This window comes from Halichoerus grypus, chromosome 9, assembly GCF_964656455.1.
Source record: "Halichoerus grypus chromosome 9, mHalGry1.hap1.1, whole genome shotgun sequence".
Classification (NCBI taxonomy): Eukaryota; Metazoa; Chordata; class Mammalia; order Carnivora; family Phocidae; genus Halichoerus; species Halichoerus grypus.
Genome location: NC_135720.1, coordinates 45,573,535 through 45,587,718, shown reverse-complemented (window position 1 = coordinate 45,587,718; position 14,184 = coordinate 45,573,535). Strand labels below are relative to the sequence as shown.

General features: G+C 38.2%; 1 protein-coding gene across 1 annotated transcript in view; it reads right to left on the bottom strand.

Annotated features, from left to right (window-relative positions):
* The window catches only part of FRK (fyn related Src family tyrosine kinase), a 105,820-nt gene that overhangs the window by 13,898 nt on the left and 77,738 nt on the right, over nucleotides 1-14,184 (bottom strand). Inside the window, exons 3-4 of the mRNA XM_036082231.2 lie at nucleotides 5,037-5,200; nucleotides 3,201-3,369 (exon numbers count right to left, since the gene is read on the bottom strand). Coding sequence (XP_035938124.1) covers nucleotides 3,201-3,369; nucleotides 5,037-5,200 — 333 coding nt within the window. The remainder of the gene's footprint in view (nucleotides 1-3,200; nucleotides 3,370-5,036; nucleotides 5,201-14,184) is intronic.

Genomic DNA, 14,184 nt, shown 5'->3' with positions numbered 1-14,184 from the left:
AATCTTTCAATTTTTTTTTAGGATATGATGTTTCAGAGACACTACTGTAACTGAAGGAATACTGTCATTTCACATCTCAGTATTCACTACGGATAGTGCAAATATCATTTCCACTGATGCTCAAAGAAACTGTTCCATTCATCTGTCTCATGATGAAGACTTCATGACTGATATTTGAACCCAGGCATGGATAAGCTTTGACATTCTAAGATGACACTCCAACTGGTTTATTAATATGAAGTTAAGAAGAGTTACATGTGACTTGCAGACCATTTCACATAAAGCATTTAGACAGTCTATCCTTTGGTATTCCCTTGAGAGTGTAGAAGTTCAGAACACAGGCTTGGTCAAACTCCAGATTCTGATCAAATCTTAGTTCACTGTGTGATCTTCAGCAAGTTACCAAATGTCTCTGAACTTCAATTTTTTCATCTGTAAAACATGGCTAAAAACCCGACTGATACCATAATATCATCACCAGGAAACAGCAATACCTGGCATATATATATTCAATGATTATTGGCCATTATTTGTATTATTATTAATATGCATACTCTAGGAAAAACCAAACACATCAACTCTATTTTCTCACAGACTGAGGAGGGGAAGGGGCAAGGACTCAAAGAGGGAGAAGAGGGAAAATGACCTATTCTCATTTCCATCATGATTTTCTATGCTTCCTCCATTCCATCCCTACCATTGGTTTGCTCCACATAATCAAATAGTGGCAAAATGGAGCTGAAAAGAAAAGAGGCACCCAAAACATAATAAAGGACTTTCTTCTTGTTACAATTAGTCTGGCCTATGGTCAAATATGGATATAGTGGGATTCTCCCCACCCACCCCCAAAATAATCTGATTCATGAAGCTTCCAGGGATAAAAGCAATTATGATCACCATTCAGGCAATTTATATATGCAGTATGTCTCTACCCTAATGCTTTGGTAGCCATCAGATTCGTGGAATGCAGGACACTCAAATCATTGCCAAGTCAGACTCTGCCCAAGAGCTGGACCCACGGGACATCAGGAGCCTCGGCACGTGACGTCTGCTCAGAGCACTCCGTAGCATCGCTGGTTACAGCTGACCAGCTGCACAGCAGAGACCCAATTTCAACTCAGCTAGTAATGCAACATTAAATATTAATTTTTGCCTGTCAAAGCTACTGTGGGAGTTGATTTCAGGCTCGTTTTTATTGCGTGGTAGTCTGCTAAGCAATAAATAGCTGCTAAGATTGATTAATGGCCCCGGTGAAGTGAAGACATTTAACCAATCACCAAAGCTGTTTGCTGCTATTACACTGTAAATCAATAATAATTATTCCTGTTGGAGAGAAAACTATCGTGGCTTTTTTTTTAATATAAGAAATGTGATTTTTTTTGTTGTTCTCTTTTGACCTCCAGAAGGCCTTCCTTCAAGAACAATGTTAGGATGAATAGCTGGCTGCTTCGTTTTTGGAAAACAATGATTAGATTGGGAAATAAAGCTTAGGCTCAATTGTCAACAAGCTCAGGATTCAAAATAATATATATGCAGTGATTGGGAAAATCTCAGGTGCTGGAATAGATCGTCCTCCCCTGGAGTGCTCACATGACATCTGGCCACTCAAAAGTGCTTCTCCATCACTTCAGAAGGCAGGTGTAGGTGCTGAGACCGAAGTCCTGCACTAGCGAATCTGCACCTCAGTGGACAGCTGTCGGCAGCCCCTTTGAAGCTAACATTTATTAAGAACTCACTTGCGTGTGATCCCAGTCCCCACCAAAAACCCATTTTCACAAAGATATGATGTCAGAAAAGGGAATGTGACATGATCTAATACTGAACTATGTTCAAGTTGTTTACCTCAAAACTTTTAAATATCCTATGACACTCCTGTGAATTCACTGTGGTGCCCCGAAGTGCCTTGGCACACAGTTTGGGAACCATGCTGTTACACAAGACTGCTACCCAGCAGCACCCAGATGTTCAAGTTCTGTCACCGGGAGGCTTTCCGAACCCTTAAGGATTCTGGGTTAGGTAAAGAAGGAAGGTCCCCCAGAGAAGTATATTCTAGCCTCTGGTTATTATTCCTGCCTATGTTATTAGAAGTAGATATGAGGCGACTACAGTAATGTCATACTGTCATGGAATGCTACTTCACTGGGGTGATGCAACAGGGATAGGTGTGGGTTCAAATTCCAGCTCTGCCACTGACTGACCTTACAGTAATAATAATAATGATGATGATGATGATGATGATGATAATTAAAATAAGAACAGTTTTTCCTGGTCACTTACTATGAACCAGACATTATTCAAAGCATTTGCACTAATGACCCTCTTTCTTCCAAATGATAAAACTGAGACTTAAAGTAGTTTAAAACTTTACCCAAGTTCATAGGACTAGTAAGTTTTAGGAAAGTTACTTAATCTTTCTAAATTTTCTTATCCTGGGCGCCTGGGTGGCTCAGTTGGTTAAGCGACTGCCTTCGGCTCAGGTCATGATCCTGGAGTCCCTGGATCGAGTCCTGCATCGGGCTCCCTGCTCGGCGGGGAGTCTGCTTCTCCCTCTGACCCTCCCCCCTCTCATGTACTCGCTCTCTCTCATTCTCTCTCTCTCAAATAAAAATAAATAAAATCTTTAAAAAATAAATAAATAAATAAATTTTCTTATCCTGCTTTTAAAATGGAGGGGATAATGCCTGGCAGAATAAATATGATTTTAGTGTACTTTTAATTTCCATGATAGGAAAAAGGAAGATGGAAGAAAAAACTAGTTCCTACATTTCCAAATATGAGGGCATTTAGATGGACCCTTTTACCTTTTAACCGTAAACAATTAGTATTTAATAAAATGGTTTCTCCCTGAAGATCTCCAAGATTCCATTGATTTGTTAAGTATTTTCAGTGAAGTCAGTATTTTTCATGATGCCTAGGAAAAAAATGGGAAGAGGGATAATCCGAACTCTGAAGAAGAGATGCTTTGTTGAAATCTTGCACTGGGGCTATTTTAAGCATTAGCTGATCGCAGGAACTTGCTCTTGTCTTTACAATCTAAAGCATGTTATACTTTCTTGTCACCTGGTCCAGAAAAAGTGATCACAACACTTGCATGGTACCTGCATTGGCTGCCGTGTGACCCCTTGGACATAGACAGTAGCAAGCTGAGCTTCTAAAAATCAACATCTGACATTTAAGCTTTGCCATTCTCAGTCTCGTACCTGGTTTTAATGTTTTTACTGCTACTGAAGTGGTATTGTTCCATAGGCCTTCCCACACTTCACCAAACTGACCAGATCCTAATCGCTTCAGAAGCTGTATGGACTGGCGGTCTATCTCCCACTGGTCCACGGTTTTATACGACAAATCAAAAGGCACTGGCACTTGCATCTGTTTCACAGAATAATTAGAATAATTATGAGAAAAAGATTTAAAAATTTGGGGGGTTGAAAATAATAGTCCAGGCACTTTTTAAGAAGACACCATTTTTAAAACCAAAATATTGTACATTTTATTCTAATTACTTGAAAATGAAAAGCAATCATGGCAGAATCTGTAACATTGCCTCTTTGAGCTGATCTTCCCCCAAGTCTTGCTACATCAGGCAGCGGGCTGTCCATCTGTCCCACCCACATCCAGTGCTACCCTTACATGGGTCTGGTGTGATTTTCCTCTGACTTTTTGCCTAGCCAAATCCTCCCAATTTTAAGGCCCATTTGAAGTTCCACCTCATTCGCAATTACTTCCCAAATTCTTTGGTCTATAGCATTTACCATATGTATCATATATTTTTGCATAATTAAAATGTTCATCTTGTTTCAAATTCATTTATTTATTTGTTCATTCATGTACTTGTTCATCTAGTAAATACGTATTTTTCAAGCACCAACAAGGTGCCGTTCTGTAAACAGAACAGACAAGATCCCTGCCCTCCTGGAGTTCATCGTCTAGTTCATTATCGACCATCAGAAATTATCTTAGCTCCTCTGCCAAATCATCAGCACGTTGAGTACACAGAAGGTATGTGCTTCTTTGTGAACACTTGTCCCCACCAGAATTCAACAATACTGGTTAACCTGAGTATTTTTTAAGCCACATCTTTGCATCAGGTAAGCTATTCTTAACATGAGCTTACATATTCTTGTGGGGTCATGCCTATACCATCCAAGATACACACAGTTATACCAAAACTGCATGTTCACTTGGCAAGATTTAAGTCAATGAATTCCCTACATACTGGACAAAGTTCTTCAACTTCTACTTGTCCATAAAATTTTGGTCAGGTGTTACCAGTAACCCTTCACTGATCATCCAGACATAAACCACAGGGCTGGCTGTCCCACTGACAGGACATGAGACCTGAACTCTGATGAGGAGCTGAGGTTTTGCCCCAGGACAGTGCAAGACCACTCCATAACTTTAAATAAGTCTAGGTAAAACATGAAACAACTGAATAATGATCGATGTAGATAAATTCTATAAATGTTGTTTGGCCTGGTCACACTGTTAGAACAGTTAGTTAAATGACATCTCTATGCAGACCAGATAATGAGTCTAGTAATTTCATATTAATATTCTTGAATACAGATCTAAATAAGAATTATATTTGGGCACTTTTTTTTCCCTCCAGCCATATCATTAAGTACTCCAGTGGCAGGACACCAGATTAATTTCCTAGGGCAAAGAATGAATATTTTCTGTCTTGAGTGAGTGCCTTAGGTCAGGGGTTGGCAAACTTTTTCCAAAAAGAATGAGAGAGTAAATATTTCATTCTTTGTGGGCCATGAGGTTTCTGTTGCAACTATTAAACTCTGCTAGTATGGAGAAAAATCAAAGACAATTTGTAAATGAATGAGCATGCCCATGTTCCAATAAAATTTGGTATTTAAAAAATAAGTGTGGGACAGTATGGCTCATAGGCCATAGTTTGTCTATCCATGCCTCAGGTAATCAAATGACCTTTTTTTTTTCTGAACAGACAGATCACATGAGAGATACTCCAATATCTGAAGGAAAAAAGTTAACTTCAAAATGAACACAGCTTGAAAGCATTTCACCTTTAAACATGGTTTTCCCAGCGGGACACACAGGCCGTCACTTGTCTTGGTGTAATAGCTCACAAATTCATTCAGTGTTGAAAAGGTTCTTCTCTGGGTAAGGAAAAAACCCCCTTCATCCAGTCTTCTGATTCTGTAGTGTTTCACAACCATTTCATCTAAAACTAGAACCCAAAATAAGTCCTATTAATACACTTCTTTTTTTTTTTAAAGATTTTATTTATTTATTTATTTGACAGAGAGAGACACAGCGAGAGAGGGAACACAAGCAGGGGGAGTGGGAGAGGGAGAAGCAGGCTTCCCGCTGAGCAGGGAGCCCGATGCGGGGCTCGATCCCAGGACCCTGGGATCATGACCTGAGCCGAAGGCAGACGCTCAACTACTGAGCCACCCAGGAGCCCCAGTCCTGTTAATACACTTCTTGCCAAAGCCAAGCAGATTTACTTATTTTGCGGTGATAGTTTCAATGCATGGAATAAAATTTTCGTAAGTTCTATTTATTTCACAACTTGGTTTCAGAAAAGACTTCAGGAAGTTTACAAAAGATATATAGCAGAAGAAAAGGGAAAAAGAATTGGGAAATCACATTTTAAAGGAAATATAAAATAAAAATAAAGGAGTGAGGTCACCACTAAAAAAGCTAGGCTTTGAGGCCTCTTTGACTCGATTAAAACAAGCCATAAAATTGACTCTGTCATTCTAGGGGTGCCTGGTTCATCCAGTCTTCTGATTCTGTAGTGTTTCACAACCCTTTCATCTAAAACTAGAACCCAAAATAAGTCCTATTAATACACTTCTTGCCAAAGCCAAGCAGATTTACTTATTTTGCGGTGATAGTTTCAATGCATGGAATAAAATTTTCGTAAGTTCTATTTATTTCACAACTTGGTTTCAGAAAAGACTTCAGGAAGTTTACAAAAGATATATAGCAGAAGAAAAGGGAAAAAGAATTGGGAAATCACATTTAAAGGAAACATAAAATAAAAATAAAGGAGTGAGGTCACCACTAAAAAAGCTAGGCTTTGAGGCCTATTTGACTCGATTAAAACAAGCCATAAAATTGACTCTGTCATTCTAGGGGTGCCTGGTTGGCTCGGTTGGTAGAGCATGCAATTCTTGATCTCGGGTTCGTGAGTTCAAGCCCCACACTGGGAGTAGAGCTCACTTAAAAAAAAAAAAAAATTGACTCTCATACTAGCAATGCAAAGAAGCAAACATTATCAGTTTCAGAAATACCATAAGATGAAATCATAAAACTTGTTTAGAAACAGTTCAACTCTTCCTGGTACAGAGACCATGGAGAATTTTCTCCCATGAAATCCTATAAAGTGGAGAATAAAACAGTGTCCTCAGTACTACCAACAATAACATAAGGAATTCTGCAGGGCAGCTCGTTATACTGTCTCTAAATGCAGGCCGATAACAGAATGTCCAAGCACAGTTCAATAAAAGCAATTCCACAGGGCCTCAAATAATGCAATCCATGTATACAACTTTGCAGCACTATTGCTTGATCCAAGGACAAGTCTTGTAACAGCTAAAGGAATGAACAGACTGTACACCCTTTTTCAAATCATCTGACTTAGAATGGGTATTTTGTTGCTTTTGCTTACCACCAGCCATCCTCCCTTCTTCTGGTAATAGCACCCCAGTTTTCCTCAGAGAATCATTGCTCCTCTAAGAGCATGTGGTCCAGAGGTACGGGTGCCAACCCTGAGCCAAGGAATGAACAGAGCCAAAAAGCCTCAAATCCAGGACTTGCGCTAGAGAGCTCTAAGAAAACAGGAAGAAGTCTGTTGTTATGGTGGTTGTTTTGGTTTGGTTTCTGTTTAACTGCTGGAAGTTTGGAGCACCTGGCAAAATCTTGCCCCCAGGCAGGGAGAGAGCTTGCCTGAGAAGCTCTTTCCTTGATATGGAAAATGAAGCTTAGCCCCTGGAGCGCCCCCAAGCTTGGCTTCTCAGCTAGAAGCATCAATCAGTCACCTTTTTTACTTAAACTAGTTTGAATTGGGGGCTTTTTTTTTTTTTTTTAAAGATTTTATTTATTTATTTGAGAGAGAGAATGAGAGACAGAGAGCATGAGAGGGAGGAGGGTCAGAGGGAGAAGCAGACTCCCTGCCGAGCAGGGAGCCCGATGCGGGACTCGATCCCGGGACTCCAGGATCATGACCTGAGCCGAAGGCAGTCGCTTAACCAACTGAGCCACCCAGGCGCCCTGAATTGGGGGCTTTTTAAAAGCACTTGCATTCAGAATACTGCCTAATACATTTCATAAGCTCGTCTTTCATTTAGCAAAGTTATTGGTAAGTATTGAGCAGCATTTACCAGGGATACAGATATTCCGAATTCCCTGCTAAATATAGAAACTTGTGCTCCAATAATCGGTCAAGCTGGAGCAATGCTCTCATGAAAGGAAAGAAGACTGAGTAGAAGACAGCTCAATCCCAGCGTGGAGGTTTACTGAGTGCACGCTGCTGGGAGGGACAATGTTTTCCTCACAGAATAATCAGTGCACATCACAACGGCTAAAATAAAAAAAAAAACAGACAATAGCAAGTGGTGACAAGGAAGTAAGAGTAACTGGAACTCTCATACACAGATGATGGAAGTGTAATTTTCACAATCATTTTAGAAAACTGTCATGGTCTACTAAAGTTGAACATAATCATACCTATAGGATAGTAATTCCACTCCAACGTATGTAACCAACAAAATGCACAATATATGCACCCAAACACAGGTACAAGAATGCTTTTAGCAGCATTGTTTGTAAGAGTCTAAACCTGGAAACAATCCAAATGTCCATCAACTGTAGAACAGACTAAGAAATTATTGTATGTTTGCCCAGGGAATACTGTACAGATATGTAAATAAACAAACTATAAATACACACATCAACATGAATGAATCTCACAAATATTATTGAAAACTATTATTTAAAACCATTATTTAAAAACTAGCAAAACTACTGACATTTGGAGTCAGACTGGCATGTTCGTAAGATTCTCTTTCTTGACTGGGTGCTGGTTTACACACGGGTGTATTCACCTTCTGAATGCTCATCAAACCAAACTCTTACAAATTGTGTACTTTTGTTACGTATGTCACACATCAATTTAAAAGAATTTTTTTAGGGGCTCCTGGGTGGCTCGGTTGGTTAAGTGTCTGCCTTCGGCTCAGGTCATGATCCCAGAGTCCTGGGATCGAGCCCCGCATTGGGTTCCCTGTTCAGCAGGGAGTCTGCTTCTCCCTCTGTCCCTGCCCCTTCCCCCCGACTTGTGCTCTCTCTCTCCCTGTCAAATAAATAAATAAAATCTTTGCAAAAAAAAAAAAAGAACTTCAATTGTTCTCTTACCAAAAAAAGGTAAATATGTGAGGTGATGAATGTATTAATTAATTCAATGGGAGTAATGCTTTCACAAAGTATATGTATATCAAATCATCACATTGTAAACTTTAAATATCTTACAATTTTCTCAATTTTTCCTCAATAAAACTGAAAAAAAGAATCACATCATCTGCACACAGAAAAATATTTTAGTTTTTCATAATACAGAGGGTGGGAGTATATTCAGATTCCCCAAAAGCCATATAAGTTTCTTCAATTACAATTTTTGAAGTATCTGCAACATATTCTTATACTCTCTGATCTGTCAAGTTACCATTCCCACTGACTGTGACTCTTGGGACAATGTTAGTTGCCCCGAATAATCATCACCAAATGGAAGGTTTTATCAGGATATAGAGCTAAGCTCATAACAATCCCTATATATGGATTAAAAGGCTAACAGAAAAATCACGGAGAGCTGTCAACAATATTAGCCCAATTCATTTCTCCACAAAGCAATAAAAATATTAGAAGTAGAAAGGTAGCTAAATAGAAAGCATACCTGCAATTTATATAAATGATTGGCCTGAAAATTCAAGCTTTCCCATTTATCAAACAGAAAAGTGCATAAATTATAGCTGAGATGTCTAGCAAGCCAGTAGGGTTATAATTGGAAATGACTGGAAGCAATAAAAAAAATTCCCGCTTTTAAACAAGATGGACAATATCTGGTTTCAAACTGAAGTGGACTGTGTGGAAATTAAACATAAACAGGAATTCCTTTTTGATGCACCACAAAAGATCTAAAGATTTCCAAGCTGGAGACTAAAATCAATAAATGACTGAAGGGTTAAAGTACTCCCTGTGATTTTCTTAATAAGGGACACAAATCTCAATGATTGATAAGGCTTTGGCAACTGTTATTGATTATAAAGAAAGCCTAAATAAATGTTTGCCAACTCTGTAAAGGTTTCAATTCTCAGCTGTAAAAACCAATACTTTGCAATACATTTAGCATTCTCAAGCACAATAGAAGTAATTTTGTTTAATATAAAAAGCAATAGATCTGGAAATGGGGAGTCCCAGGTTACAATTTAACTTGTGTATGACCAAAAACACATCAATCTCACCTGGCTTCAGTTTCCCCATCATTAAAATAGAAGAGCAGGCTTTAAGAAATCTCCAAATTTCCAATTGTTTCCACCTTAGTAATCAAACATTTCTGATGGCTGTTGCTTTCTTTCCCTGAATTCTCATTACGTGTTGTAGTCCTTTCAAAAACAAGTAATTCTCACCTCAGAGCCTTGAGCACCACTTACTTGGATGCTTTTCCTACGAATCTGAACCTACTTATAGCCGGCCCTTCCTTTGGATCTCAGTTTAAATCCTCAGAACCACCCTTCTCCACCCACCCTATTGAATGCACCTCTCCCCAGCTCCCTCCTATCACCCCGTTTAACTATGAAACTACTTATCTCGGTAGAGGTGGCTCCCCGATGGCAGGGGCTCTGCTGTTTTGACCCAATATCTAATCAGAGTTTGGCACAGAGTAACAACTAACATAAACATCTGCTAAATGAATGGAGATGATTCACCAACCCTTGAATTTGAAGTGAAATACAAGCTTCTGAAATGTCTGCTGCAAAATTAAATAGAGAATTATATAAATATTTCAAGACAAATTCCCTGGAATTTTATTTTTAAAGGGAAGAAAACATACTTAGCCCCAGAATATAGATACTATTAGAGGATCGTCATTCAAATTTAGATCTTTTTTTTTTTAATTTCTGTAGCATAACACGGAAATAACTACTCCATCTCTAACTGACAGCACGGATATTTATATTTGCTTCATTCAAGTTTTCAACCTAAATAAGACAGAAGACATCTATCTATCTATCTCTATATATATGATGTACAAATTAGACCACAGAAGCTACATCAGGGAAATCCAATACATTTTAGTCAGGATGAAGGCCCTTTTAATATTGTATTCTTGAGTAATCAAATCCAAAATATATGATTGTTTTTTTAAAAGTGGTTTTAATTTGTTAGTAGTGAGTCCAGACATTTCCAAGTTGTCGTTCTTAATAAAGATGGAATTGACGGGGTCTCAGAACTAGGGAGAAATGAATTTTCTATTCCTTTTCTGGCTCGCTGCCATCTTTATTATTGGACCAAACCTATTCCAAATTCTATAGACTATAAGTGAATGATAATGTTTGTGCCGTTCTTATTGTGAATGAGTTCAGACTAATTAAGCATTCTAGTAGTTCATCAGCAAAAACCATAAGGCTAACTATAAAATATAATGGAACCATCCATCAACAAACTCAGGGAGCATCATGATTGAATGGACTTAGCTAAAAGGCCAGGCATCCTGAGTTTACATCTTGACTCTCATTTATGCTGTTTGACCTAGGGGAAAATGTTTCACCTGTCAACAGATTAATCTACCAGAACATGTCCAAGAATTAGGATATATTGCCGAGATGTAGGTAAGCATGCAGGAGGAGTACAATAAAGGTTTGGTGAATGTTGAGAGAATTCAACTATTTCTCCCCATGGACTTCTGTGAGGGCTGCAGCACAGGTCCCGTGATTATCTGGCCACCTTCACTTCCAGAGTAACTAATTCTGGGGGGAATCTGGGTCATAGGGATGGAATCTTACGATTGCAGTCCTATTTGCCAGACTCCAGTGCTTTTCTCGGTGGTTGATAGCAGATGCCGAAGTCCAGCTTTCTCCTGACGGTGAGATCTTACTTTATATCGTCTCTGCTGGTAGAAGAGTGTTTGCTGCAGGAAGTGGTGCTGTGCGCTTTCAAGCTTTCTGTCCCCATTCTGCCACACCACTAACAGAGTATTCAGTACATATTAAAGCATTATGAATTCCACGATATTCCACAATTAGATTTTTAGAAGACAGAACGTCCAGAAATGAACTTTAGAATACAACAGGAACGTCCAGTTAGAGACTGTGTCTGCAGGACACAAAGGCAAGCTAGTAGCTCAGTGAAAAATATCAGTGAAATGAGTAGCTTGGCATTTTATAGATAAACAAATGGTTGATTGAGCAGATTTTCATTTTTCAGCTGATCTTCTGGCATCATCTGGGCACAGCCTTATTCCTCTTGACTGATAATAATCTGTTCCCATACCGAGTAAAACACTATGACTTAGATGATTGAACAAAGGACTGAAAATCAAGAACTCACTGCCCTAATCTTATTCCACCAGTGATTTGTTCTTTGACCTTAGGCAAGGAATTTCATTTCAGTTTCCTTATCTAGAAAATGAGAATAATGATCTTATCTATACACCCCCCCCAGGGATAGTTTGAGTGTCATTATTCACAAAGGATGATAGATATATCTAAATGTGCAATGTGTGAGTACTCTATTAGAATATCAGTATTATCAAATAGCTTTGTCAACAAAAGAGAGCCACTCCCAAAGTAGAATTTTCCACTCTTTGCACAATAATGGCTACATAACATAGTGGCCACCAAATGTATTAAATGAAGAAACTGCTATTAATTCTGTGTGAGAGAGCTCCTGCACTTGTAAACTCCCGTTTATTATTAGTACTTTTCAAAACTACTATGAAGATAGTCATGATGATTCCTCCAACACCATTGCCTCAGAAATCATGCTAAGATTGGTCTAAACCAACAAGTAAATAACATTTAATTGAGTTATTATACTGTATCCCCATTAAAACAGAATTCAAGACACACACTCATTTTACACTCTATTTTGTTCTATAGCAGATACAGAAGGATCCCAGTATGAATCGTTTTGAAAGGAGAAAGTACATCTGTCTTAAAATATTAAAGCAGTATCATGCAGAAGAGTTGTTATCTCCTTCTCTGGGAAAAAACGCACACAATACAACCAAAGTGAACAAATAGAATTATTTTCCTGCGTACATCCCAACTAGTGGGTCCCCAAGGACATTTGCCTTCCAGCCAGGCATATTTGAGAGTGCTGTGGACATTGGTCAGTAACTCTATTAAACTGGTAGGCTGAGTGAAGACTGATTAAGAGAATGTTCTCAATAGTTGACTCAAAAAAACTTACTAAAAACACTATTTGAGGACACATCCAATCACTAGGTACCTTTATAAGTCAAAGATGACATAATCAGTTACCCTTACACATAAAAATCGACTGTCTCTCCCATATTATATAGCACAGAAATCATGAGCCTGAACCATATATTGTCCAAATACTTAATGACATTTTTGAGAAAAATGTTGGCCTTCTCCTCAAGACCCGTACGGTCTGACTCTTTCTAAAAGTAAGCCAACTCCCTATCAAAGCTGGCTCTTAAATTTTCAGAACAGAATGTCAATTTTACTGTTTATACAAATGTTATCTTAAGAAGATGAATATCTCAGGGCACCTGGCTGACTCAGTCAGTAGAGCATGCAACTCTTGATCTCAGGGTTGTGAGTTCAAGCCCCACACTGGGTGAAGAGCCTACTTCAAAACACACACACACACACACACACACACACACACACTGAAACTAAAAAAAGAAAGAAAGAAAGAAAAAGGAAAATGAGTATCTCTTTAATTAATAGTACATAACTGTAACACTGAATATTTTGCTAGATAACTGGGAGTATCTCCCATAGTTTCACATGAAACGCCATTTACAGCATCTAATATTGCAGAGAAAGTCTCCAGGAAACAACTTGACTCTTTATTCCTCTCGGGACTCTAACATCTCACTCAGTATTATATCTGCAATAAATCACCAGGAATTTACATGCTTGGATTATATTATTTCAGTTTCCTACAGAAAATCTTTCACTGAGCTAAGATTTAATGTGACATGAGAGCCGGTGCTTCCACTTTTCAAAACTTACCCTAAGGAAATAATCCAAATATTGACATGCATTTATTTAGCTCTATCCCTGCTTTGTTCCAGAAAGACTCAAAGGCTTGCATAAATTATCAAAATAAAAGAAAATTTAGAATAAGTGGGTAAAGGAAAGAGGACAAAAGGTAGAGGGAAGGACGATCCTCTAGGAACAAGGCTGGTATGCTTTATGTAAGGTATTCTTTACATTCCAATCCAGCTTTGCTAGATGCACGCCAAAGATTTGGCTCTCTGCATTTCTGGCAGCTCATAGCCCTGAGGGAAACACATCCAGTTACCTGATTCCGTGAAGAACATAATAACATTAACTGAACATAGTAACATTAACATTACTCTAAAACAAAAGCAAAAAAAACACCCAAACCAAAAAAAAAAAAAAAAACAAAAACAAAAATACAAAAAAAAACGCAACTATTCCTGGAATTGAAGTGCGAGAAATTTCTCACATGGGTCCTCATAAAGAAAACACAGAACATGAAAAAAAAAAAAAAAAAGAAAGAAAGAAAGAAAGAAAAGAAGAGAAAAAGAAAACACAGAAAATGTAATGAGTAATTATCAGCAGCAGCATTCTTAATATAAATACACTGACACATTGCAAAGGGGTAGCTCTTATCATGTCCATTAATGTGGGTCCATTTCCAACATGAAATTCAATAAAGGCATTTATATGGGAAACTAACCGCAGTTCATCATCCAAAATAGGAAAAGCAATATGTATAAGGATGTTCACTGCAGCATTTTTATAGTGCTAAATGACTGTTAAATTGTAGTAAATCTGAAAATTGAGAGTGAAAAATATAATCATAAAAATTATGTAGTAACAAGAAAAAACATAATGTGATAAGGAAATAAGTGGGATACAAAACTAAGAAAATAGTGTAATTGCAAACATGAGGATGCATCTGGCGGCTCCCATATCCCGGGGCCCTTTA